This window comes from Gymnoscopelus microlampas, assembly GCF_963454915.1.
Source record: "Gymnoscopelus microlampas genome assembly, chromosome: 16".
Taxonomy (NCBI): domain Eukaryota; kingdom Metazoa; phylum Chordata; class Actinopteri; order Myctophiformes; family Myctophidae; genus Gymnoscopelus; species Gymnoscopelus microlampas.
Window position 1 is genome coordinate 46,422,179 of NC_139953.1, and position 23,977 is coordinate 46,446,155.

Genomic DNA, 23,977 nt, shown 5'->3' on the forward strand with positions numbered 1-23,977 from the left:
CCCCCACCGTTGGCATGATAGTAGGATGCTGGATAGCCCAAATTCGCCTATTTTAACAAATGCAAAGTCTGTTTTTTTGCTTCTAGTACTCATTGTTGAGTCCCATGATAATGTAACAGGCGCTAAAACTCCGAGAAGCTAACGGCTAATAACAGAACGAGCTAATGCTGGTTGCCTGTTTCTCTCCCGACCTGGCAACCTGGGGCTGCCATGCAGAGAGATAAGCAGCCCCAGCATTAGCTCGTTCTGTTATTAGCCGTTAGCTTCTCGGAGTTTTAGCGCCTGTTACATTATCATGGGACTCAACAATGAGTACTAGAAGCAAAAAAACAGACTTTGCATTTGTTAAAATAGGCGAATTTGGGCTATCCAGCATCCTACTATCATGCCAACGGTGGGGGTCGATAGGGGGATTTGTGGAGTCACGCGATTTTCATTTCTACGTCGGTAAGTGATTTGACGCACATCAAACATAACACTTAAAATGACCGGATGTCTCCTTTAATGTGTATTTAACCACTTAAACGCTCAATACTTTGTAAACTTGACCTTTGGCTCTGTCTTCTCTTTTTTCCACTCTACACCAAACCTCTTTGGCAAAAATAGCCGATCTAGCTAGTGGTGGAAACAAACGTTAATTTCAGTGAACGAACGATTTCGTTCACGGCAATGATTCGCTCAAATGATTCGTTCACGTTCTCGTTCAGTAGCGCTATTTTCTAGTGTAAAACACCATCGCGAGAGCGTTTTTTTACGTCGCGCGTACCTCCCGTGCTGTGTACGGGGGTGAGGGGAAGGGGGGCATGCACGATAGCGTGAACAGTTTCAGAAAGTGAACGAGCTCGTTCGCGTTCACGGCAAATAACTAGTTATTTTGAACGAATCGATCATGACCGACACATCACTACAGCTTGTAGATTGGCTATTTTGGGCTTATGTTCCTAAAGAATAGCGATGCTAGGGTTAAAAAAGTTCCAATCACACAACGACTTGGCGGCCTCCTGTAGTACAGTAACTCAGAGGACCCCCTCCTGTAGTAACTCAGAGCAGAGGACGCCCCTAGTTGGACAAATAATAAACACGTGATATGAAATGTACAAAATGTCACAAATGTCATCAAGTGAAACACAATCATAATCGACGTGCCACATTTTATTGAGTATTAATATGAATGACATTGCTGAGTCTGTAATGTCCACCTTTATGCAAATAAACACATACAAAGTTTCTGTACATTATTCTGTACATGCCGATGAGAAAACATTGCATTTTGCCGTAGTTGCTGTAGCTGCATAAGCTATTTTGTTTGTTTATCTAGATCCACATGTTCTGCTGCTATAGTGTTTATGACATGGCAATATCTAGCCTATTGTATGTAAGTCTGTACCTGAAACGTGCATTGTGCATCTATCTATGTCTATCCTTGTCTTACTGATATTTCAGCAGAAAATCCATCAGGAACGGTCAGCTACGTGGTGTGGGAGGTTAGTGGTTATGGTACAGAATGAACTTGGTGCGGCAGGGTGGTGGTTATGGTACAGAATGTACTTGGTGCGGTAGGTTAGTGGTTATGGTACAGAATGTACTTGGTGCGGCAGGTTAGTGGTAATCGGTATACAGAATGTACTTGGTGCGGCAGGTTAGTGGTAATCGGTACAGAATGTACTTGGTGCGGTAGGTTAGTGGTAATCGGTACAGAATGTACTTGGTGCGGTAGGTTAGTGGTAATCGGTACAGAATGTACTTGGTGCGGCAGGTTAGTGGTTATGGTACAGAATGTACTTGGTGCGGCAGGGTGGTGGTTAACGGAGCAGTGCTGTTGCTGGGGAGTTTGTCTTTGCCTTTCATGAAGAAGGTGAGCAGCTCCCCTTTCCCTTTCACAAAGATGGGCCCTCTCCGGACGAAGCGAAAGCCGTACTCTTTCAGGATGACATAGCAGTCCTCCACCACCTGGGGCGGGGAAGAACAAAACATCGCTCTCAGGTGAAGGATAAGTTATTAAACGATGATAACAACTGGGGAATATAAATAAGGAATAGGACTGATGCCTGTTCGTTGGGAATGCACTGGTTGAGTGTAGAGCAGGATACCTGGATGTTCCCCATCACGCCAGTGGACTCCATTCTGCTGGCCACGTTGACCGTGTTTCCCCAGATGTCATAGTGAGGTTTACGAGCTCCAATCACCCCTGCCAGCACCCCTCCTTTATTCAGACCTGGGATGGAGGGAAGAGCAAGCATGTACCTACCTTTATAGTACCTTTATTGAAAGGATAACCCCCTGAGATGCATCATCTTGTTTTCGAGAGGGTCCTCATCACAAAAATACAGATAGTACAATAGAGCACCGAAGTCCTGATGTCACTACCAGTAGAGGGCGCTTTCCGCAGGTTCATGGCTTTACTTTTTGTATTGATAGACATTGGGGAATCTTAGATCGCTTCATATAAGAACTGTGTTCCAAAAAACAACACGCCACCCCGGCGATTTTACTCATATGGATATGAAGCATCGACTGAAGGTGTAAATGTACACATTTACCCAATGAGTAACACAATATAAACACTAGAAACGAGTCAAACAACCCAAAGACTACATTTCCCATGAACGCGGCTGCTGTGGGGACAGTGATTTCAGACCCGGAAGTAGTAGTTCTTAGAATTCATTCCATTTTCGCCAGAAACAGGCTGTATCAAATATGAATGAATATCATAAACGATGCAGAGCCACCCCCCTGACAAAAAACGCTGGGGTGGTGGTATGTTTATGTTTGGAACATAGTTCTTATATGACGTGATCTAAGATTCCCAAATGGGGATTTCAACACAAAAAATAAATCCACGAACCCGTGAAACAGCGCCCTCTAGTGGCAGTGACATCAGACTTCAGCGCTCTATAGACAGGACAATACAACAAATACATCCATGCATACATAAACAAGGACAACTTGACAATAACAGAAACTAAAGCTCTCCTGAAACTGACCGCTCCGAACCCCACCTGATCACCCACAAAGTAACAGACTTCGTGTATTAATGTGCTCATGTGAAGCTAAATGAACAAAAAAATAAAAGTAAAAACTACAGACCGTTACACACATGCGGTAACATGCATTAACATACAGTACCCATACGAACACACAGAATACAAACATGCACATGCACCCTGGAAATTAAAATCGCAGTGTATTCCATATGATTAGAGTCCAGAGGTAAGCACGCACATCCCCCCAAAAAAAACGTTTCAGGTGCTGGACAACAATACGTACATTAGAGCATTGGTTCTCAAAGTGGGGTCCGGGGACCCCCAGGGGTACTTGAGGGGGTTCCAGGGGGTCTCCAGCTAAATGATGGACAGGAACCAAATGGACCCTTATGGGTCTGTAACTCTGAGAGTGTACAAATGGAACCAAATGGACCCGTTCCATTTGTACACTCTCAGTTAAATTAACATTGATTTTACAATATAAATTTGGGTCCCAGAGGTATAAATGCCATTAAATGGGGGTCCGTAGCCTAATGCATGTTAAACTGGGGGTCCTTGAAATTAAAATGGTTGAGAATCACTGCTAGAGCCATAAAAAACTTCTCTTATGGGGGTCCCTGGCTTATCTTTTCAAATGGGGGTCCGTGGGGTAATAAGTGTCAATTTAGGGGTCCTTGACATGAAAAAGTTTGAGAACCACTGCATTAGAGGAAAGGAGGGGAAGTTCGCACACTGTTAGCTCCCAGTATAAAATGTATTTATTAAAACAAATATGAAATAGACTGACCGATGCGGAGCATAAAGTTGTTGAAGGATTGCTTGTTGAGGTTGCTGAGAGTCAGCTTCATGGCGAGAGCAAAGTCTGCCAAGTCCGCCAGGTGCTGCCAGCGTTCAACCAGCGACTGTTTGAAACAAAAAAATGATACTTTTGGAACTCTATTGTGGACTAAAAACTATAGACACAGAGAAGATAAAATAAAAGACAACAAAAGAACAACACAAAGCAAATTATAAGTGTATGTGCGTGCGTGCGTGCGTGCGTGCGTGCGTGCGTGCGTGCGTGCGTGCGTGCGTGCGTGCGTGCGTGTAATTTAGATAAATATTTTCTGAAATCTCTAAGGGGAAATCACCAGTGAGTGATTCTACCTTGCTGTTAGAGCATTGGTTCTCAAAGTGGGGTCCGAGGACCCCCAGGGGTCCTTATTGGGAGGGGACCAATGGGTCCCAAGCAAAATGAGTTAATAAAGAGCTTGAAGATCTGCTATTTTTGAAAAATCTTGAAAATGTGTGCAAATTTTTAAATCTTTTTTTTTTAAAGGGGAACATTTTTAACACAAATCTTTTGGGGGTCCCCGGTACAACATATTTTCAAGTGGGGGTCCGTGGCCAGATACACATGTGAGTGGTTCTTCTACCTTGCTGCTGGGGAACCCGTTGGTGTTGCTCTGTGGAGTGACTCCAGACGCAGCCATGTAGGTGCTTCCTATGGTCTTGATCTTTGTGATGCTGCAGAACTGGTCTCTGTCCAACAGCTGGAGAACAAACAGTCAATATCAGTGGCGTGCACAGACATTTTGAGGGGCAGATGCTCAAGTAAATCATACTTTTTTTTGTCTACTTGGTCTGCTCTTTTTCCCCTCTACACCTATACCTCTTTGCCAAAAATAGCCGATCTACAAGCCCACAACGCCTCGCAGCGCGAGGCGTTGTGGGCTTGTAGATCGGCTATTTTTGGCTAAAGTTCTCCTCAGAAAAGGGATGCTAGGTTTCGAGTGGTTATGGTAAAAAGAAAAATCATAATCACATAAAGATTTGGCGGACCCCCTGTAGTAACTCTGAGGACCCCCTAGGAGTCCCGGACCCCCTGTTGAAGACCCCTGCTGTAAACTGAAGAAAAAACTTTTTTTTTTTCTTCTTTTTTTCAAAAGGGCACTTCTGGTCAAGAGGGCAAAGGGCAGGTGCTCTAGCACCACCTAGAGTCTATCTGTGCACGTCCCTGGCTACTGCGTTCACACACAAGGTTATAATAGTTAACTAAAACTAATGAAATAACCCAAACATTTTGTAAAACATTGTTAGTATTTGAAATCAAAATGAAAACTTTTTTCTTAATAGAGTTGGCTTATGTAAAGCGACAGTAGGTACTTAGAAAAGCGCTATATAAATCTGAGCTATTATCATCAAAACAAGGCCGTACTTAAATTGTATTGTGTGCGTACAAAACGAACTAAAGCTAAGTAAAATCATAGCAGACAAAACATATAGCAATGCAACACGTTGTGAGCTTGTAGAGCGGAAGATTTTGTCAACTTTTGAAAACTCTTGAAGTGTTGATTTTGACATCAATTTTTTGTCAACAGTCTTTTGAATAACATTCCATTTAGTTTTAGTCATATTTCAGTCTTCTGAAATGTTTTAGTTTTTGTCTAGTTTTAGTCGACTAAATATCATAAGATGATAGTAAATCGACTAAATCTACAGTTGATTTAGTCGACTAAAATGTATTTTGGCGGTGCCTTGATGGCGTCGTAATGGCTGATTTTACACTTGGTTGCATGCTGAAAATAGCCGATCTACAAGCTCACAACGCGTCGCAGCGCTTGTGAGCTTGTAGATCTGCTATTTTCAGAGCGTAACACCCGAGCGCAACCAAACATAAAACGATTTGTCTTTCAGTTCTGCTGGATCTCTTCTCCACTAGTCTCTCACTAACATTTTAGTCTAGTTTTTATTTGTTGACGAAATATATTCATAGTTTTAGTCATCATAGCTCAGTTTTATTTAGTTTTCGTCTGTGAAAAAAGGTAGTCGACGAACATAGTTTTAGTCGAGGAAATCAACACTTGACACGCACGGGCACGCACACACACACACCCACACAGACATTTGCAGGGACTCACGCTGTCAAAGTCAGAGATGATCTCGTTGAGGATCCTGAGACACTCGATGCCTCCGTTGTTGATGCTCTCCTCCGTATAGAAGTCAGAGAAGTTGGGGATGGAGGCGAACATCACGCCGATCTCATTATAGGACTGGCTGTAAAGCTCCTGAAAAGGAATTACAATTTACAATTTACACTTTAGGCATTTAGAAATAAATGTGATGACGCAAGCTGGAGAAGTTCCTAAATACATTTATCGTGTTCTAGCATTTTTTTTTTAAACACTGAATAGTGTTTTATATTTGTTGATGACATGTATATTTGTGTTATTTTTATGCTATGTTGATGAATTGAATACATAGGACCACAATGGAAACAAGTCCCCAGAACTTTTTAATGTTAGTCTTTAATCCTTTTAGCTTTAATGACTTCTCTGTGCTGTTTTACATTTCTGACTAATAAAGTATTCAATCAATCCAAAAGAATAGTAGTTTTCAAACGTTTTCGTGCCAAGGACCCCCAAATTGATATATATTTGGTCGTGAAAATATTTGGTTCTGAAAAGGTTTTGTGCCAGGGAGAAGATTTGTGCAAAAAAATGCAAAACCAATAGCCTTCATTTTCGTGTAAATCTTTCAGACCGGATATAGAAAGATGGCGGATTTGAAATAGCTGAAGAATAGGCTTAATTTACAGCCTGTAGAGTCTATGGGCGTAACTTTGTCAATACTTTTTTACTGTCTATGGTGTGAACACACACCTCGTCTCTCTTCTTGGTGCCCAGGAAGTGCTTGGCCACGTGGTCGGGCAGCATGTTGGTGACCAGCGCCTCGTTCCAGCGTCTCATCTCAAACACCCTCTCCTTCTGCTCACGGACCCCCACCTTCCACAGGAACAGCTTCCGAGACTGACGCTCCACCTGGGTGTGTGTGTGTGTGTGTGTGTGTGTGTGTGTGTGTGTGTGTGTGTGTGTGTGTGTGTGTGTGTGTGCGTGTGTGTGTGTGTGTGTTTGACAGAAGGGAAAATAGTATGAAACGGATAAAGATGAGGAGAAATAAATGTGATGACAGCAAGGAGAAGTTCCTAAAGACATTTATCGAGTGCTTCTAGCATGTTTTTTTTTTTTTTTTTTAAAACCACTTAAACCCAGGGATCCCAAACTTAGGGGTCCATACTTGCTCCCCCCTCCGTTTTCCCTCTACACCAAATCTCTTCGCTGGAAATAGCTGATCTACAAGCTCAATAGCTGATCTACCAGCTCCACATGTGTGTTACATTGCAACACGCTGTGTGCTTGTAGATGTGCTATATTCACCTAACGTTCGCCCCAAAATAGGGACGATAGGGTTTATCGAGTGGTTAAAGACATGTGTGGTGAAGTCACAGAAAGGCTGTATGCTGTGATGTTGTGATATACAGTGATGTGAGGGACACTGTATACAGCAGGGGTCTTCAACGTTTTCAGGCCAAGGACCCCCTAGCTGAGAGAGAGATGAAGCAGGGACCCCCTACTCTATCTATATTGTATAAAATTGTGTTTCAGATTATACTTTTTTTGTTTACTTGGTCTGCTCTTTTTTCTCTCTACACCTATACCTCTTTGCCAAAAAATAGCAGATCTACAAGCTCACAACGCCTCGCAGCTGCGAGGCGTTGTGAGCTTGTAGATCTGCTATTTTTTGGTAAAGTTCTCCTTAGAAAAGAGATGCTAGGGTTCAAGTGGTTAAGGTAAAAAAAAATCCTATCACGCAAAGATTTGGCGGACCCCCTGTAGTAACTCTGAGGACCCCCTAGGGGTCCCGGACCCCCTGTTGAATACCCCTGGTATACAGTATGTGATGTGTGATACAGTGATGTGAGTGTGTACACATAGTGATGTGTGATACAGTGTGTACACATTGTGATGTGTGACACAGTGTGTACACATTGTGATGTGTGATGTGTGACACAGTGTGTACACATTGTGATGTGTGACACAGTGTGTACACATTGTGATGTGTGACACAGTGTGTACACATTGTGATGTGTGACACAGTGTGTACACATTGTGATGTGTGACACAGTGTGTACACATTGTGATGTGTGACACAGTGTGTACACATTGTGATGTGTGACACAGTGCTGGATGTGAGGGAGACTGCAGGACTCACATGACGTGAAAAGTAGTAGAAACTGATCATCATGACGATGATCATCATGGTCATCAAGTACTTGGACGGCACTATGGATGTTCTGCACGCACGCACGCACGCACGCACGCACGCACGCACAGAGAGAGAGAGAGAGAGAGAGAGAGAGAGAGAGAGAGAGAGAGCAGTCACTATGGATATTCTGTACAGACACACAGAGAGACAACAACAGTCACTCAAACTAAATGTTTAACTCAGCGAAGACGTTTGCATTAGTTAAAGGTGGTGTAAGTGATTTTTTTTTAAACAAAATTGGAGTGTTAAATAGCTCTATTTTCTAGTTATCATTATTATAGAACAGGGTTCCTCAATTATTTTCTTCTTAGGGCAAAATCATATCACGGATACCAAGCCGAGCCTTGGCCGCATGTTGAGATGTAGTGGAGTAGAAGTAAGGGGTGTTTGTTCAGTATCAGCAGGTCTCCCTGTCTCTCCACCTCTTTAATAGACAGAAAATACATCTTCGGGTCAGGATACCAATTTCATCCAATCATGAGAGACTTCTCCTGTGTCAGGTGCAACCAGTGTTACCAGATTTTGCGAGAGAAACCAGGTCTATGAAAACAAGCCCAAAAGAAGTGACAATAAGCCACATGAGCACTTTGAACCTATATGCATCGGATATTTGAAAATGGCCAATCAACAAGCTCACAACCCGCTATGATGCAACGTGTTGTGAGCTTGTAGATCTGCTATTCCCCCCCCCCAAAAAAAAACAGTGAAGTATTTGGAATATTTTTTAAACATTTTAACACAAATCTGGTAATGGGGGGGGGGGGGGTCCCTAGTCAGTGCAAAATATTGTCAGATGGGGGGGGGTCCATGGACATGTATATACATTTTCCGGTCCTCCACATGAAGATGTTTGAGAACCACTGCGTTAAACAATAATTACAAAATGTAGAAACAAGCCCCAAAAAAAAGACAACCAATATTTTCAAGCGACTTTACAGAAAAACAAGCCCAAAGTCGCTTATAATAAGCAGACATGGCAACCTCGCTCCTCACCTGTAGGTGGCGAAGCGCATGAAGTCGTACAGGTCGTAGAGGTCACGCCAGCTGTAGATGTTGACGGCGCCGGTCGCCGTGACGACCATCACCATGAGCCCCAGTTTGACCAGGTGACTGACCTGTACCAGCATGACGGTGGCCATCAGGGACATGACCGCCATGAAGCTACACACACACACACACACACACACACACACACACACACACACACACACACACACACACACACACACACACACACACACACACACACACACACACACACACACACACACACACACACACACACACAGTTTGACCAAGTGGCTGACTTTTTTGTTTATCCTTTTAAGCCTTCAAGGGATATTCACCAACAAAACGACTTTTTTTCTATGGATTAGTCACCGCATGGAGACTTGAATTCATGGATATTTTTTTGTTTTTGTCGCATTCCTAAGACAATAATGTGATGACCGGCAGCGGTTCCGGTAGGAGACACAAAAAGTCTCCATTGTGTCTCCTACCGGAACCGCTGCCTACCGGTCCGCTGGTCATCAAATTATTGTCTTAGGAATGCGACAAAAACTAAAAAATATCCATGGATTCAAGTCTCCATGGGGTGAGTAATGTAAAAAAAAAAAATGGGTGAACTATCCCTTTAATGTCGTACTGTACCACGTGCTGTTTACATTTCTAAAGTATTCAATAAAAAAACATCAACAGATTAGACCGATATCAATACAGTGTCAACAGTATTATCAGTACAATAGCCACACCTGTAATGTTTGGGGTTCTGGGCACAGCCTCCGTCTCCCAGAGACTCCAGCGTCAGCCCAGCGCTGCTGTTGTAGAGACGGAACGGCAGCGGAACGCAACTCAGCTGTGTGACGTCACAAAGACAACCATGGGAATGACACAGTGTTGGAAAGTAGTTACATTTCTGTCTGGACAACTCATGAATGGATAAAGACAACTCATGAAGGATAAGATATTTTTATTGAATATAGAATTAGCATTATTGTATTGGTAGGAGGGGCATTCCTAAGCCAATAATTTGGCAGCAATTACTGGCAGCAAGATGCTAATGTATCCGGTAGGTCTCAAAGGAGACTCTTTGAGTCTCCTACCGGAGAGACCGCCGGTGATCAAATTATTAGCTTAGGAATGCGACAAAAACAAAGGTCATTTCTTTTAACTACTCCTTTAAACAGAAAATGCATTTTCAGGTCAGGATACTGATAATAGCGTAACAGTTTTGAACATAGAGTACGTACAGGGTTTCCTTCAGACAGTAACGATACAGACTGATGACTAACAGTGGTAAATACATGTTCACTCGGTGTAGCTTCTATTCCTGCCAGGCTCTCCTAAGGCAGTGGTGTGTGGAACAGGCTGTCCCCATAGGGCCTGACAAATGAGCCGACAGGCAGTGACACGGACGACTAAAGCACTCTAATGGACCCCACAGGGAACTGGTTGTCACACACATGAAAGAGAACGATGAGATGTGAGAAGAAGGAGGAACACACACACACACACACACACACACACACACACACACACACACACACACACACACACACACACACACACACACACACACACACACACACACACACACACACACACACACACACACACACACACACTCTAGCGGCTACAATCTCACCATGTCAGCGATCTCGGCCATGGTGAGAACAAAGATGGCCGCCACGGCCCATGTGTTCCTCGCCCAACGTGTTTGATCAATCCACATGGAGAAAGACGCCAACCTCCTGGAGAATCTCTATCACATACGCACGCACACACACACACACGCACACACGCACGCGCGCACGCACACGCACACGCGCACACGCACACACACACACACACACACACACACACACACACACACACACACACACACACACACACGTGACAATCAGATTGGCATAGATTTCTATTTCCATTTGGTGTAGAGGGAAATACTGGCAGACCTATTATAGAGCCATGAGGGACGCAGGTCAACTACATGATAATGATAAGGTTTAAGTGGTTAAAACTCATCTTTATAGACTTTCACTACTTGATTATATATATTTGTTTCCTTCTTCTTCTGTTTGGTATTTTGTACTTTATCACTGTAGTAATACTGTAGTAATCATTCTCACCCTGGGGTAGACTGCAGCCAGGGAACAGATGGTCAGGATGAGAAGCAACACCTCTCCAATGGCCAGAGTCACATAGTTCACTGTTAACCTGTACAGGAACATATAGAAACATCTGTTAACCTGTACAGGAACATATATAAACATCTGTTAACCTGTACAGGAACATATAGAAACATCTGTTAACCTGTACAGGAACATATAAACATCTGTTAACCTGTACAGGAACATATAGAAACGTCTGTTAACATGTACAGGAACATATATAAACATCTGTTAACCTGTACAGGAACATATAGAAACATCTGTAAACCTGTACAGGATGGTACAGTATCTACACTCACAGAGGGTCTATAAGCACCTCCATGCTGTGATGGCAGGGACATGCAGAGGGATTTGGAGAGGCAGGGGCTGGAATTTCAAAAGGGCACCTGTTGGCGGCCGGCCCGATTACCATATTTTTAGGCCCAAAAAAACGAAATTGTGTCATTGCATACTTAATGTCCTCAAAGTCACGCATCCAACAAGATCTGAGCTGAGCAGATTGGACCTTCCGTTCCGGAGATAATGACCAAAACGTCTTGAAAACGGCCACTTTTGCCCATTTTCGATTGACGAAATTTTCGAAGGTCGGACGGCGACAAACTAGATACTTGAGTAAAGTTCACTTTGAGCTGCATCCAACACACTTACCGTTAGGCCGCTAGGGGCAGGGGAAGTTTCCTTTTTGGGGGTAATAGATTTATTTATTTATTTTAGTCTGAAAGGGGGCTTGAGCACCTGCCCTTTTACCCGTCTACCGACGGGTAAAAGGGCAGGTGCTCAAGCCCCCTTTCATGCCTATGTGCGCACGTGCCTGTGTGATGGTACAGTATATAATAATACACTCACAGAGGGTCTATAAGCACATCCATGGTGTGATGGTACAGTATATAATAATACACTCACAGAGGGTCTATAAGCACCTCCATGGTGTGATGGTACAGTATATAATACACTCACAGAGGGTCTATAAGCACCTCCATGGCGGTGATGAACAGCAGCACCAGGCAGCAGCTGCAGAACGCCACCCCGCTCCGGCCCTCCTTCTCTGAGGAGTAGAGCCTCTCCAGATCCCTGTCCACGAAGCGCAGCGACACGCCGTTGAACCCGTGTTCCTCCATGCTGCCAGAGAGGAACATAGATACACAGTATTAGACCTCTATTTATCGCACAGGGGAAATTCACTTGTCGATGGCAGTACAGCAGCACAGAAATACAGGACAGATAGGCCTACAGAAAAAGGAGAAACAGCTAAATTAGTTAAAGGTAGGGTAAGTGATATTTTTTGGTTAAACCAAAAAGGTTTTCTTGCTGAAAGGTTAAAGCACTATTAATTTTTTATCCCTCGATTTTGTAACCCTTTTTTTTTCACCCGGTGCCAATTTGCTAAGTGATCCTGGGCACTACACTCCCCCCACCAGCCTAGGGAGGCCAGGGCCGAGCTCATGCCTCCTTCAATGCATGAGAGCCAACTGACCTTCTTGTCACCTGACAGGGGGGAGTTTCCCTGGTTGGACGTAGCGCGTGGAAGGAACACGTTATTCCAACCGGTTCCCTAAGCACTATTTTCTGATAGTGATCATTGCTATAGACTCAGTGTTTGTTCAGTAACGGGGTCTTCCTGTCTCTCCAGCTCTAACACATTTTTATAGTGTTCCAGTTCCAAATGTGTCTGCTCATTTCTTTGTGTCATCACTTCCAATTTCACTTGTTTAATCTGTATCCTGTCTGATTGGATAAAATTGGTATCCCGACCTGAAAAGGAATTTTCTGTTTAGACCTGGAGAGACATGGAGAATCCTTTCACTGAGCAAACGCTCTTATTTTAACCAAAGAAAACCACTCACCCTACCTGTAAATACATTGGATCTATTTGAACACGCTCTTTTTTCCCCCTGAAAAGTAACGTAACTGGACACAATACAAGGTTTTCATCCGACAGACAGTGAGGATGTGCCTTACATCTGCTGGTGTTCTCTCTCTATGAGCTCCTGGTGAAGTCTTCTGTTGATCTGCTCCTCCTCCTGGGTCTTACTCCTCTGGGGTGTCACTGGCTGCACGGGCACGGGAATCACACAGGTGAATGAAATCATGATTATTCATAAGGCTTGCTGAAGTAATGCACAATTATATATATATATACATATATATATATATATATATATATATTTTTTTTTTTTCAATTTGTTTGGCATCTATTCACTGCTGAGGTGGGGGGGCAGGGCAGCCTGTGAATGATCCAAGCACCACCGAAGAAGAGAACACCAAGAAATCAGGTGATCACTCAAAACTAAAAAATATCTAGGCACCTTTCACGTTAAAGGATTTATAAAAGTATTTTTTTCTCGGCTTTCTGTTGTTTTTCTGCTTGTTTTTCAAAAAACAAGCCACATTCAAACGACCATAGCTCTGGAATGTAGGATCGCGACCGGCCAATTTTTTCCCCTCGATTCTACCGGACCCCCGTGCGTGTAATGCGCCGATCTCGTGAGGAAGGAGAGTATTACGGAGAATATTCCCTGATTTCTCAAAGGTACAGTAAAATCGCCGTTTTCGCTGGCTGAATGAGTTAACCACGGATATGCTCTAAAACATATTTTCTTCACGTGTGTTGATATGTTGTGTATGTATACAGTGTCTGCTTGTGTTTACTGTATTTGTCAAGTAAAGTCTTTGTTAATTGTCTCCTGCATTGTTCCCCGCTTACAAGCCCTAACTCTAACCCTAACTCTAACTCTAACCCCTTTGGTAAGCGGGGAACATAGAACCCGCCAACCCGGGGAACACAGGGATGACCCCCATGTGGGTCCACCACCTTCTGCGTGCGTGCGTGTTCCAGTGTATAAAAATGCTCTTCCATACAGAGTATGTCAGTAAGTTCTGTTGATCAAAGTATTATACGACTCCATCATAATTTACCTCCTGTTTGGACTCGGTGGGCGTAGCGTGGGTTGAAGCAGCATTCCCATTGGTTGCTGTCGTGTTAATCAATTGGTTTGAGTTCCTATTGGACAGTGTGCTTGGTTTCTGATCAAAGACAGTGGAAAAAAATTACATAAGATCAGGGAAAGAGAGTTAGATTAAAGGAGTTCTCCCCCAAAAAATCAATTACACACCATGAAGCATTGAATTCATGAAGATTTTTTTGTTTTTGTCACATTCCTAAGCCAATAATGTGATGACCGGCGGAAAGATTCTAATGTATCCGGTAGGAGACTCAAAGGAGACTCTTTGAATTTTTAAACAAACATTTGTAGCTCAAATGTTTGCTTCTGGGGGATTCTACAAATGTCTTAATCCTATTTTTTTTTTAAATCCCATCTCAAAATATTTAGTAATAGGGACCCCCAGAAGCAAAGATGAGTCAAACTTTTTCCCTTTAAGAATATATATTCAAATATTTGCATACATTTTCTCGATTTTTAAAAAGATAGCCAAAGAAATCTTAAAATGACACAGATGCGTTCCCGGTCTTAATGGGTTAAAGTGGCCAGAATGAGTGACGTATAACAAGCCACAGGCCACACACCGTCCCACTGAGTCCATTGGTTAGGGAGGTGTGTTCAGGGTCTCGGACCAGGTAGGTGTCGATGCCTTTCTCCAGCAGGTACTCACACCTGTCTCCTCCTCCACCCGCCTCCACCTCAAACTCTCCATGAAGACACTCCATGGTGCTCTGAGAGATGTGCACTCGCCTGTGGAAGAGAATGACATGACCAAATCATTTGGTTTCATTTTACGCTCTCAAGAGTTAAATTATTGTTAAACATCTGCATTACTTCATTTACAAGAAGTCTACACAATTAGAGAATGTAGAAGAATTGTTATTTTGATCAACGTTTGCCTGTCCTATGGTACCACATCAATAGAGCATGGAATTGTGGACAAAATCGTATCCCACGACAACAAAATACTCAAAATAAGATTTGGGTGTGAGAGTCTAAATAGTGGTTCGTGGCTCAAATGCCGAGTAAATAATGGACCTTGTTATGAAAAACGTTGAAAACCACCGGCATAGACGCTCAGACAACTTGGATGCACCGTGGCGGTTTTGAACCCTTACACTCTAAGCTGGTGGACCGGTATTTTATCCCTAGCTGCGCCATCCAAGTGTCCTCAACGCAGTTAGTTTTGATGAATAACTATCTTTGCTTTTTGTCAGGGGTCATCATCATACCCAGGAATGCCTCCAGATTCCATCTTATTGGCCACCGTGACGTCCGTGGACCAGACGTCAAACTGCCACCGCCTCTGTCCCAGGACCCCTCCCAGCACCGTGCCCGTGTGGACCCCCACGCGCATGTCCACGTCTGTCCCGGTCTTCTCTCGCACGTAGCTGGAGGGACAAACACAGGTATGGCTGTTCCTAAGGTGACTCTAAACCCTATTGTATTGTTACAATAAAAAAAATATTAAAAAAATCTTTACAAAATCTACATTTTTCAAAAACAAATTATTATTTTTTTCAAAAGAATTCCATATAAACATTTTTTTTTTATTAGAGGGGAAAAGAAAATACGTTTGAGAAGTAGTGAAAATAGCAGATCTACAAGCTCACAACACCTCGCACCGTGACGTGCTGTGATCTTGTAGATCTGCTATTTTCACTAGCTTGACATCAAATTTCTCTTTTCGGACTTGAGCTAAAATATTTGGGAACCACAAAAATAAAAATAAAGCTGTGTTTGCACCAGAACATGCAGTTAACCCAGCCGCCCCCCCCCCCCACAATGGAGGTGTAATGTAATTCAGTAACTTGCACCCCCCCCCCCCTCCTCTGGGTCACTCACGAGATGGCGTCCACCATGGCCAGACCCATCCTGATGGAGCATGCAGCGTGGTCCTCTCTGTAGTCAGGCAGACCACAGATACAGTAGTAACAGTCTCCCAGGATCTTGATCCTCAGCTGGTGGTGGTCCTGTAGCTCAAAGAAGCAAGTCAACACGTATTCATCTGTAGTCTATTCAGTTTAAGTCCTTATCAAGAGCTGAGTCAGTCCCCTAGCTGAGAGAGAGATGAAGCAGGGACCCCCTACTCTATATTGTATAAAATTGTGTTTCAGATAAAGGTTTTCTTTTACTTAGTCTGCTATTTTGTCCCTCTACTGCTATAGCCTCTTTGCCAAAAATAGCCGATCTACAAGCTCTCAACGCCTTGCGTTGTGAGCTTGTAGATCTGCTATTTTCGGCTAATGTTCCCCTCAGAAAAGGGATGTTAGGGTTCAAGTGGTTAATGTAAAAAAAAAAATCATGTCACATAAAGATTTGGCGGACCCGATGTAGTAACTCTGAGGACCTCCTAGGGGTCCCGGACCCCCTGTTGAAGACCCCTGCCATAGAGAATACAAACACGTGGCATGACTTTGAATATGCAAGACAATCCATATGAAATACATTAATGAAAATGCTAAAGAGCAATTAACCTTACAGTATATTATTCTCATGCTGTTCAAATGCACTTCCTGACAATAATACAATAAAACTCCTAGCTGGTGAATGTGGCTGTCATTTGAGAAGAGACAGAAAGAAAAGAAAAGAAAAAGAGAAAATAAACAGAATGGTACAGTATGTGCAAGAGACAAACTCACCGCTGCCAGTTTATCAAAGAGGGCAAACAGTTCGTTCAGAAGTTTAACAAGCTCCTGGGCGCTACAGGCTGAGGACAGCTGAGTGAATCCCACGATGTCAGCAAACAGAATGCTAGAAAATACGATCCATTGATTAATTGATTGATTATTAGCAGTTTGCAAAAACAAAGCACAGTAAAGTACAGTTCAATACAAGACCTGCTAAGAGGAGTTTAAACCCAAGAAAGCCTATGGCTTGTTTCCATTGGGGTCCTTTGTACTCAATTCATAGAAACATTTAATGACAGACAAAATATACAACACTATGAAACTGCCGTTCTCATGGCGGTACAGGATGTACTGACCTGACGTTCTCATGGCGGTACATGTTGTACTGACCTGACGTTCTCATGGCGGTACATGTACATGGTGTTGAACTGCTGCTGCTGCTGGACATCGGTCTGGTCGGCTTGGTCCTTCATGCCTTGCAGCATCTCATCAGCGATGTGTTTGGGCAGGATGGACAGCAGCAGTTCCTCCTGCAAACCCACAAGAGAACCGCTATCCACATATTCGCAAAAATAGCTGATCTCCAAGCTCACAACGCTTCATATCGCGTTATTTGAAAATGTTGACAAGCCAAAAGTAGGGACACCAGGTTTGATGTGATTAAAACACTTTAAAATGTCTACGCCGTACGCGTCACACAAAAATAGTGAAAATAGCCCATATAACAGATCAAGCTCACAATGCGTCTCATTGCGACGCATTGTGAGCGAAAATAGCAATTCACAAACAATGTGAGCATGAGAATTGTGAACTGAAATGTCCTATAAAATGTTGTCCTGGTATAAAAAGGTTTGAGTCAGGTGTACACCTGTCTCTCTAATAAGCCTGCTAGCGCTGAGTGAAGCAAAACACAAACTAATTATTTAACACACACTAGACAGCACAGGATGTTCCACAACTCTGGTCACATAACAGGTGCGTGTGTGTGTGTGTGTGTGTGTGTGTGTGTGTGTGTGTGTGTGTGTGTGTGTGTGTGTGTGTGTGTGTGTGTGTGTGCATGCGTGGGAACTACAGGAACGCATTCCATTTCCCATGATGCCTTGCGGTGCTGTAGGAGGTGCGTGTGAGCGCTGGTTTCCGGTGTGTAGTTTTGTTTGACTTGTGTTTGACTTGTGTTGGATTGTTGGCTCAATGAAAGAAAACTACAAGCCACTCGGCACTTCACGCGCTGCATTGATTCGCATCCCAGTCCGGGGCCCGCTTCCGGCTGGCCGACGTCCAAGGATTTCATGCAAGAAGAGGATGTAGATCTGATTAAATCAGGGCTCAGCTCAAGTGAATCATATGAGTGAGTTGTTTTAGCTGTCTGTTCGAAATGCTTCTTTTTTTGCGGGGGGGGGGGGGGGGGGGGGGGGGGGCGCATATGGGGGCCCCATATGAGCTCTTGAAACGGGCCCCAGATCATTAAGGGCGCCCCTGGCTGGGTGCTCTGCTCATCATGTGTGAGTCTGGTCTCTAAACGTAACGTACCTGCTGGGTGCTTTGCTCCTCCAGGGTCAGCTTGACCTCCAGCGACTGCCGGGCCTCCAGGAAGGCGGTCCTGTACTTCCTGTCCGCCATGTAGTATGACATCACACCCACCAGCGCCGCACACGCATACAGCACCATGTTGGCCATGAGCTGGAGAGAGAGGGGGGGAGAGAGAGAGAGAGAGAGAAGGAAAGGGAGAGGGAGGAAGTTGGAAAGTTTTTACATTTCTTTTAGAACATTTAGCTACTTTACACACCAATGCGCTCATTCTAATTTGACTGCGGCTGTTATGACATGCGGTGGTTCCTCCGCTCTACGAAAGACTTCTTGGCACAGCTAGAACTTCCCCTCACACTGGTCCACCACGACCCCAAACATGGGTCCCAACCGACCAGTGGTGGAAAAAGTACTCAAATTCTTTACTTAGGTAAAAGTATCAATACTGCAATATAGAAATACTCCGTTACAAGTAAAAGTCCAGAATACAAAATTCGCTTGAGTAAAAGTACAAAAGTATTGGCATCAAAATGTACTTAAAGTACCAAACGTAAAAGTACTAAAATGTTTGAAAATAGCAGATCTACAAGCTCACAACGCGTCGCGATGCGACGCGTTGTGAGCTTGTAGATCGGCTATTTCCAAATAGCCTATGTATAAAATAGGGCTAAAGTGGTTAATGTATGTTTTATAATATCATAATTAATATCTGAAAAGTATAGTAACTAAAGTTTTTAAAAGTAAAAGTACAATATTTGCCTCTGAGATGTAGTGGGGTAAAGTATTCGAAATTGAAAATACTCAAGTACAGTACAAATACCTCAACATTTTACATAAGTACAGTACTTAAGTAAAAATGTACTTAGTTTCTTTCCACCACTGCAACCGACACCACTTGCCTCACCTCACCTGTCTCACCAGCATGGGTCCCTGCTGGGGGTCCTGGAGCCTTTGAGCTGTGGTCAGGCCCAGGACCAGGGTGTGGAGGCAGCAGGACAGAGCGCTGAGCAGCAGCAGAGCCGCCAGGTTCAGAGGCAGCGTCAGGAAACAGGAGAAGCTGAAGAAAGCCTGCCAGCCCGCAGAGTCACTGGCCTGGGGGGGTGGGGGGGGGGGGGGGTAGAGGACTGTCACCATTATTACAAAATCGCCTAATAGAGTACAGAAGTCCTGACACCACTCGTTCATCCCCTGGGTCGTAAAGTAATTTCTCTATGGAGAATAACATTGGGTCATCTTAGAATCATCTCATATAAGAATTGTGGTCCAAAAATAAACAAACTGTCTCGGCGATATTGTCAGGGAGGAGGTCCTGTATCGTTTATGATAGTCAGTCACTTATATTTGATACAGTCTGTTTCTGGCGAAAATGTAACTAATTCGGCGGAAGTAACATTAGTGTTTTCTCACCGTCAGTTGATGCTTCATATCCATAAGAGTCAAAGAGTTTATTTTTGGAACACAGTTCTTATTTGACGCGACATTAAATACGTCTATGGAGATTCAGAACAGGGGTGGAAAACCGCAAACCAGGCAGGATGTGTAAATTATGTCAGACTTCGTGCTCTATTGAGAATTTATTTGAGATCATCGCAATTATCTTTGCATAATCGTCAAAATCGTTTCCATGTTGTAAAATGTTCTTACATTTTCAAAACATTTTTTAAAAAATAGAGGAAATAGCAGAGCTATAAAGCTTGTAGATCAGTTATTTCTACTATTCTTTATATTTTTATCTATTTTTATTTTACAAATGTTAATATTGCCTGTTATAACCATATACATTATTTATTTTGTTATTGGTATTGGTAATTGTCAATAATTTATTTGTATATTTAAGTTATTAGTCATCTGCCCCATGCAATTTTAGCTTACTAAGCCTAAAAGCCAAACGGAAATGTAGCCTTATTTTTTATTATAATTGGTCCAATAAAAAGGTTTGAGTTTGGGTGTATTCTCACAGAATCCATGTTGACAACAATGGATCCACTGATGATAAAACACCTGCCTCTCTAATAAGCCTGTTGAAGCAAAACACACACTAATTAGCACAGCACAGGCTGTTCCAACTCTGGAACCCTGGTCACATAACAGGTGTGTGTGTGTGTGTGTGTGTGTGTGTGTGTGTGTGTGTGTGTGTGTGTGTGTGTGTGTGTGTGTGTGTGTGTGTGTGTGTGAGTGTGTGTGTGTGTGTGTGTGTGTGTGTGTGTGTGTGTGTGTGTGCGCTCACGCAATTTTTGCTTACAAAGCCTAAAGCCAAACATTATGTAGCCTATTTTTTATTCATATAATTGGTCCTCTAATGCTGATCATAAGATGGCACCATTTAGGTCTACTGCATACATGGGCAACTGGCGGCCCGGGGGCCACATGCGTCCCCCCACGGAATACTGACATATTATTGACTTCAGCTGATACAATTCCAACATGCAAACATGACCCGCTTTAATTACTTCAATCTATATTAGTAGCTTAATGACTAGTATAAAAATACTATTGTATTTTCTCTCTGGAGTGTTTCGGAAACCTGAAAAGGATTGGTAATTTAAAACAAGAATTCTTTTAAATGTTTTATTAATGCAAGAACAATGGCTTCTGTTTCAGCATGTTAACTTCCCAATGAAAGGCTGTAGTTTCTATTAGCTTGGAATCCCCATCGATTTTGTCATTGGTAGGCAGGTTTCTGAACTATCCACAGCCCTCCAATGAGTCGCAGAGGGAGTAGTCAGAAATGGTACTCATCTTATAATAAGCATTTAGTGAGGACCAAGGGCCCTTTGAAATTGAGCGTATATAGGAAGTATATAGGAAGTATATAGGAAGTTCATATGAACGGCCTGTACTTTAGCTGTTTTACCCCTGCTGGTGTCAGAAGAAATAACGCTCTATGCAAGCGGATGTTTTTTTGCCGAACTTTACACTTGATTTTATTACCTTAATAAACATTGTCATAAATACTATATGCTTCCAGTCACTAGTTTGAAGTCTTCTTTCAATTACCATGATATGTGTTTTGGTAAATTATGGTCCCATTTATTTTAATATTGATGATAAAGTAGGGTATGCTGTAGGAGGAGCGTGGCTACCTTGTGATGCTTTGATTGACAAGCTGCACAACCAATAGCATTAATTCCCCACCCCCGCTCTGGTCCCAACCAATAGCACTAATTTCCGAGTGCATCGGATATAGAAAGATGGCGGATTTGAAATGATCGAAAAATAGGTTTCATTTATTGTCTGTAGAGTCTATGGGCTTTCTTTCCTAGGACAGACGATACTGCAAACATTCAGTAATTTCTTTGTATATTCAAGTTATTTTTCATATCAGCCCTGTGCAATTTTTGATTACGAATTAGCCTAAAAGGCAAACAGAAATAAAAATGTTATTCATATGTTCCCATGCCAAAAACACAATTAAATTGTTAATCGCAATTATTTGTAGCCTATGGCGATTACTCATCAACTTAAATGCTGTAATGGTGACAGCACTATATATCCTACCTGGGGGAAGGGCTGGTAGTTGAGGCCCATGTAACAGAGCACGTGGACGGCTATCATCAGCCACAGGATGTAGGGCACGGCGCCGCGGGACACCGGCGACGCCGGCAGCTTCCGCAGGCGGCAGAGCGCGTACAGAGCCACGTCGGCGGCCAGCCCCACCGCCGCCACCACCACCGTGGCCAGTTTGTCGTCCGTGTACACCACGGCGCACATGACCACCACGTAGCCGTTGAAGAGCGCGGCGAACGCCGCCAGCACCGCCAGGGTCTCCTGCCGCTGCCGGCGGAAGTAGGTCTGGTAGAGACGCTCCAGGGACTCGGGCACGAAGGCGAGGCGCGTGGCGCGCGGGACGCAGCGGGGGCAGCAGCCCGACTGGCGCACGGTCACCTCGCGCGTCCCGCCGCCCTCGCCGTGTCCCTCTCTGTCTGGGTATTCTGCAGAGACATCCGTGTCGGTGTTGTGAACCCGGTTCACTGACATTTTGATTTGAAAACAAAGAGTTCAGGGAAGGTAGCCTAGTCCCTTTGGCTCGGTATAGCCTATAATACTGCTTTTAGATAAGATGGGCTGTCCAAAGATTGTCAATTCACTTCGTCTAATTGCTCCATGACTGCATTTGATAACAAATCTTAAATTGTTGGTGACATCAGAAACGTGGACCTCCCACGGCGTCACAAACAAACTCACACTGTGGGAGCCGACCCACGGTACAGTTAGGAGAGGAAAGAGGTGCACCACCTATGTAGACACACTGTGGTGCGACAGCGGAGCTAACAAGACAACAAGGCTCGCTGCAGAGCTCAAGATCCTGATGCTTAGACAGGAGCGCGAGGAGGGCAGTGATTCAGGAGTCCCAAGTTGGTTTTCGGCCAGTCCGCACTCTCGCATCGCATCGCAGGTCACATCATGTTGAATGGTAATTATTGTTAATGACATTCAACTGTTAACCTACCGTACCTGTCCTCTGTAAATAGGGAACGCAAACCATCAATTATACACACCAATGAAGGCCCATACGGCAAAAACAATGGTGGTATAGCATAATTAAAAGAAGTGAACAGATTTTTCTTAAAGTTTTCATAGACAATCGAGAATCAACCTCCGTCTTACTTTTGGGGTTAATTAGGCAACATGATTAAATATCTGTACGTATGGGGAGACACCGTTTTCTTAGAAGAGCAACATGCTGCTTTAACAATCCCATCAGCATGCATGTTCATCATAGCCAGTTACCCGTTAGAGATGTCTGTTTTAAAACATATAGACAGAACAAAATAGTAACCGCTGTTCAAAGACAAATTTGTCTTCTTGAAGATTAGGCCAGGTGTTCATGTTGTAATCCAGTCAACATGTAGCACAGAGAACCTCTTGCAATCTCATAGAATGAACCAGAAAGTCCTCTCTGGTGTCCGTTTGCAGTTGGTGACAAATCCTGGCTGATCACGAAACCTTCCTCTTTGTGTAGTCACAGCAGGTGGCTATCCAATTAACACATCATTTACACATGTGTCAGAGTTATAAAAGCTGACAAATACTGAAAAGTGTATCATAAAAAAATGTCTCAAGTAAGAACTTGAGACTCGAGTAAGAACATGGCATCCTTCAGGACTTGTTTCCATTCCTCCTCTCTCTCTCTCTCTCTCTCATGTCCGTTTTGTTTCTAGTTGTGTTAGTGTTGCTACGTTGAAGCCACTGCTGGCAGATTGTAAGTGTCAAGGGAATTGTTGGAAGGATGACAGGGAGGCAAGGGAGGAGAGAGAATCACCTGCTGTAACAGAGCGTAAATACATCCCCTCCCCCGACACACGCACGCACGCACGCACGCACGCACGCACGCACGCACGCACGCACGCACGCACGCACGCACACACACACACACACACACACACACACACACACACACACACACACACACACACACACACACACACACACAGGCTAAACAGGCATTCATTTCTATAGGTAACATTTGTCAGCATAATGATGCAGTTTATAAGTTATAACATAATGAGAACAGAATATCAACTTTCCTGATGCATAACTAAATATAGGGCTTAAGTGGTCAAGAATGGACTTGTTTGACTGATGAGTGATTTTAATTTTGTTCTTTTTCCGATTGGAGAGCATATCAAATATTTTGG

At 43.5% G+C, this 23,977-nt stretch overlaps 1 protein-coding gene across 1 annotated transcript; it reads right to left on the reverse strand.

Moving 5' to 3' along the window:
• Positions 1 to 1,494: 1,494 nt before the first annotated feature.
• Positions 1,495 to 22,322, reverse strand: LOC311063711 (adenylate cyclase type 3-like). The gene is made up of 22 exons (XM_084083262.1): positions 21,837 to 22,322; positions 19,248 to 19,430; positions 18,342 to 18,491; positions 17,202 to 17,341; positions 16,824 to 16,935; positions 16,027 to 16,154; positions 15,414 to 15,572; positions 14,766 to 14,931; positions 14,156 to 14,263; positions 13,199 to 13,290; positions 12,197 to 12,358; positions 11,198 to 11,285; positions 10,714 to 10,830; positions 9,821 to 9,924; positions 9,063 to 9,230; positions 8,016 to 8,097; positions 6,626 to 6,784; positions 5,885 to 6,031; positions 4,400 to 4,516; positions 3,772 to 3,886; positions 2,091 to 2,215; positions 1,495 to 1,950 (listed from the first exon to the last, which is right to left on the reverse strand). The coding sequence occupies exons 1-22, from the start codon at positions 22,314 to 22,316 to the stop codon at positions 1,765 to 1,767; spliced, it is 3,288 nt and encodes a 1,095-aa protein (XP_083939388.1). The 5' UTR covers positions 22,317 to 22,322; the 3' UTR covers positions 1,495 to 1,764.
• Between the last annotated feature and the right edge of the window lie 1,655 nt (positions 22,323 to 23,977).

Bases quoted from the DNA above. Each gene is read 5' to 3' on its own strand.
- LOC311063711 (XM_084083262.1), bottom strand. From the start codon at position 22,316: ATGTCAGTGAACCGGGTTCACAACACCGACACGGATGTCTCTGCAGAA. The intron at 15,573-16,026 runs GTGAGTGACCCA...TTGTCCCTCCAG, and splicing joins GCCATGGTGGACGCCATCTC to CTACGTGCGAGAGAAGACCG. The intron at 14,932-15,413 runs GTATGATGATGA...TCTCTTCCACAG, and splicing joins GAATCTGGAGGCATTCCTGG to GCGAGTGCACATCTCTCAGA.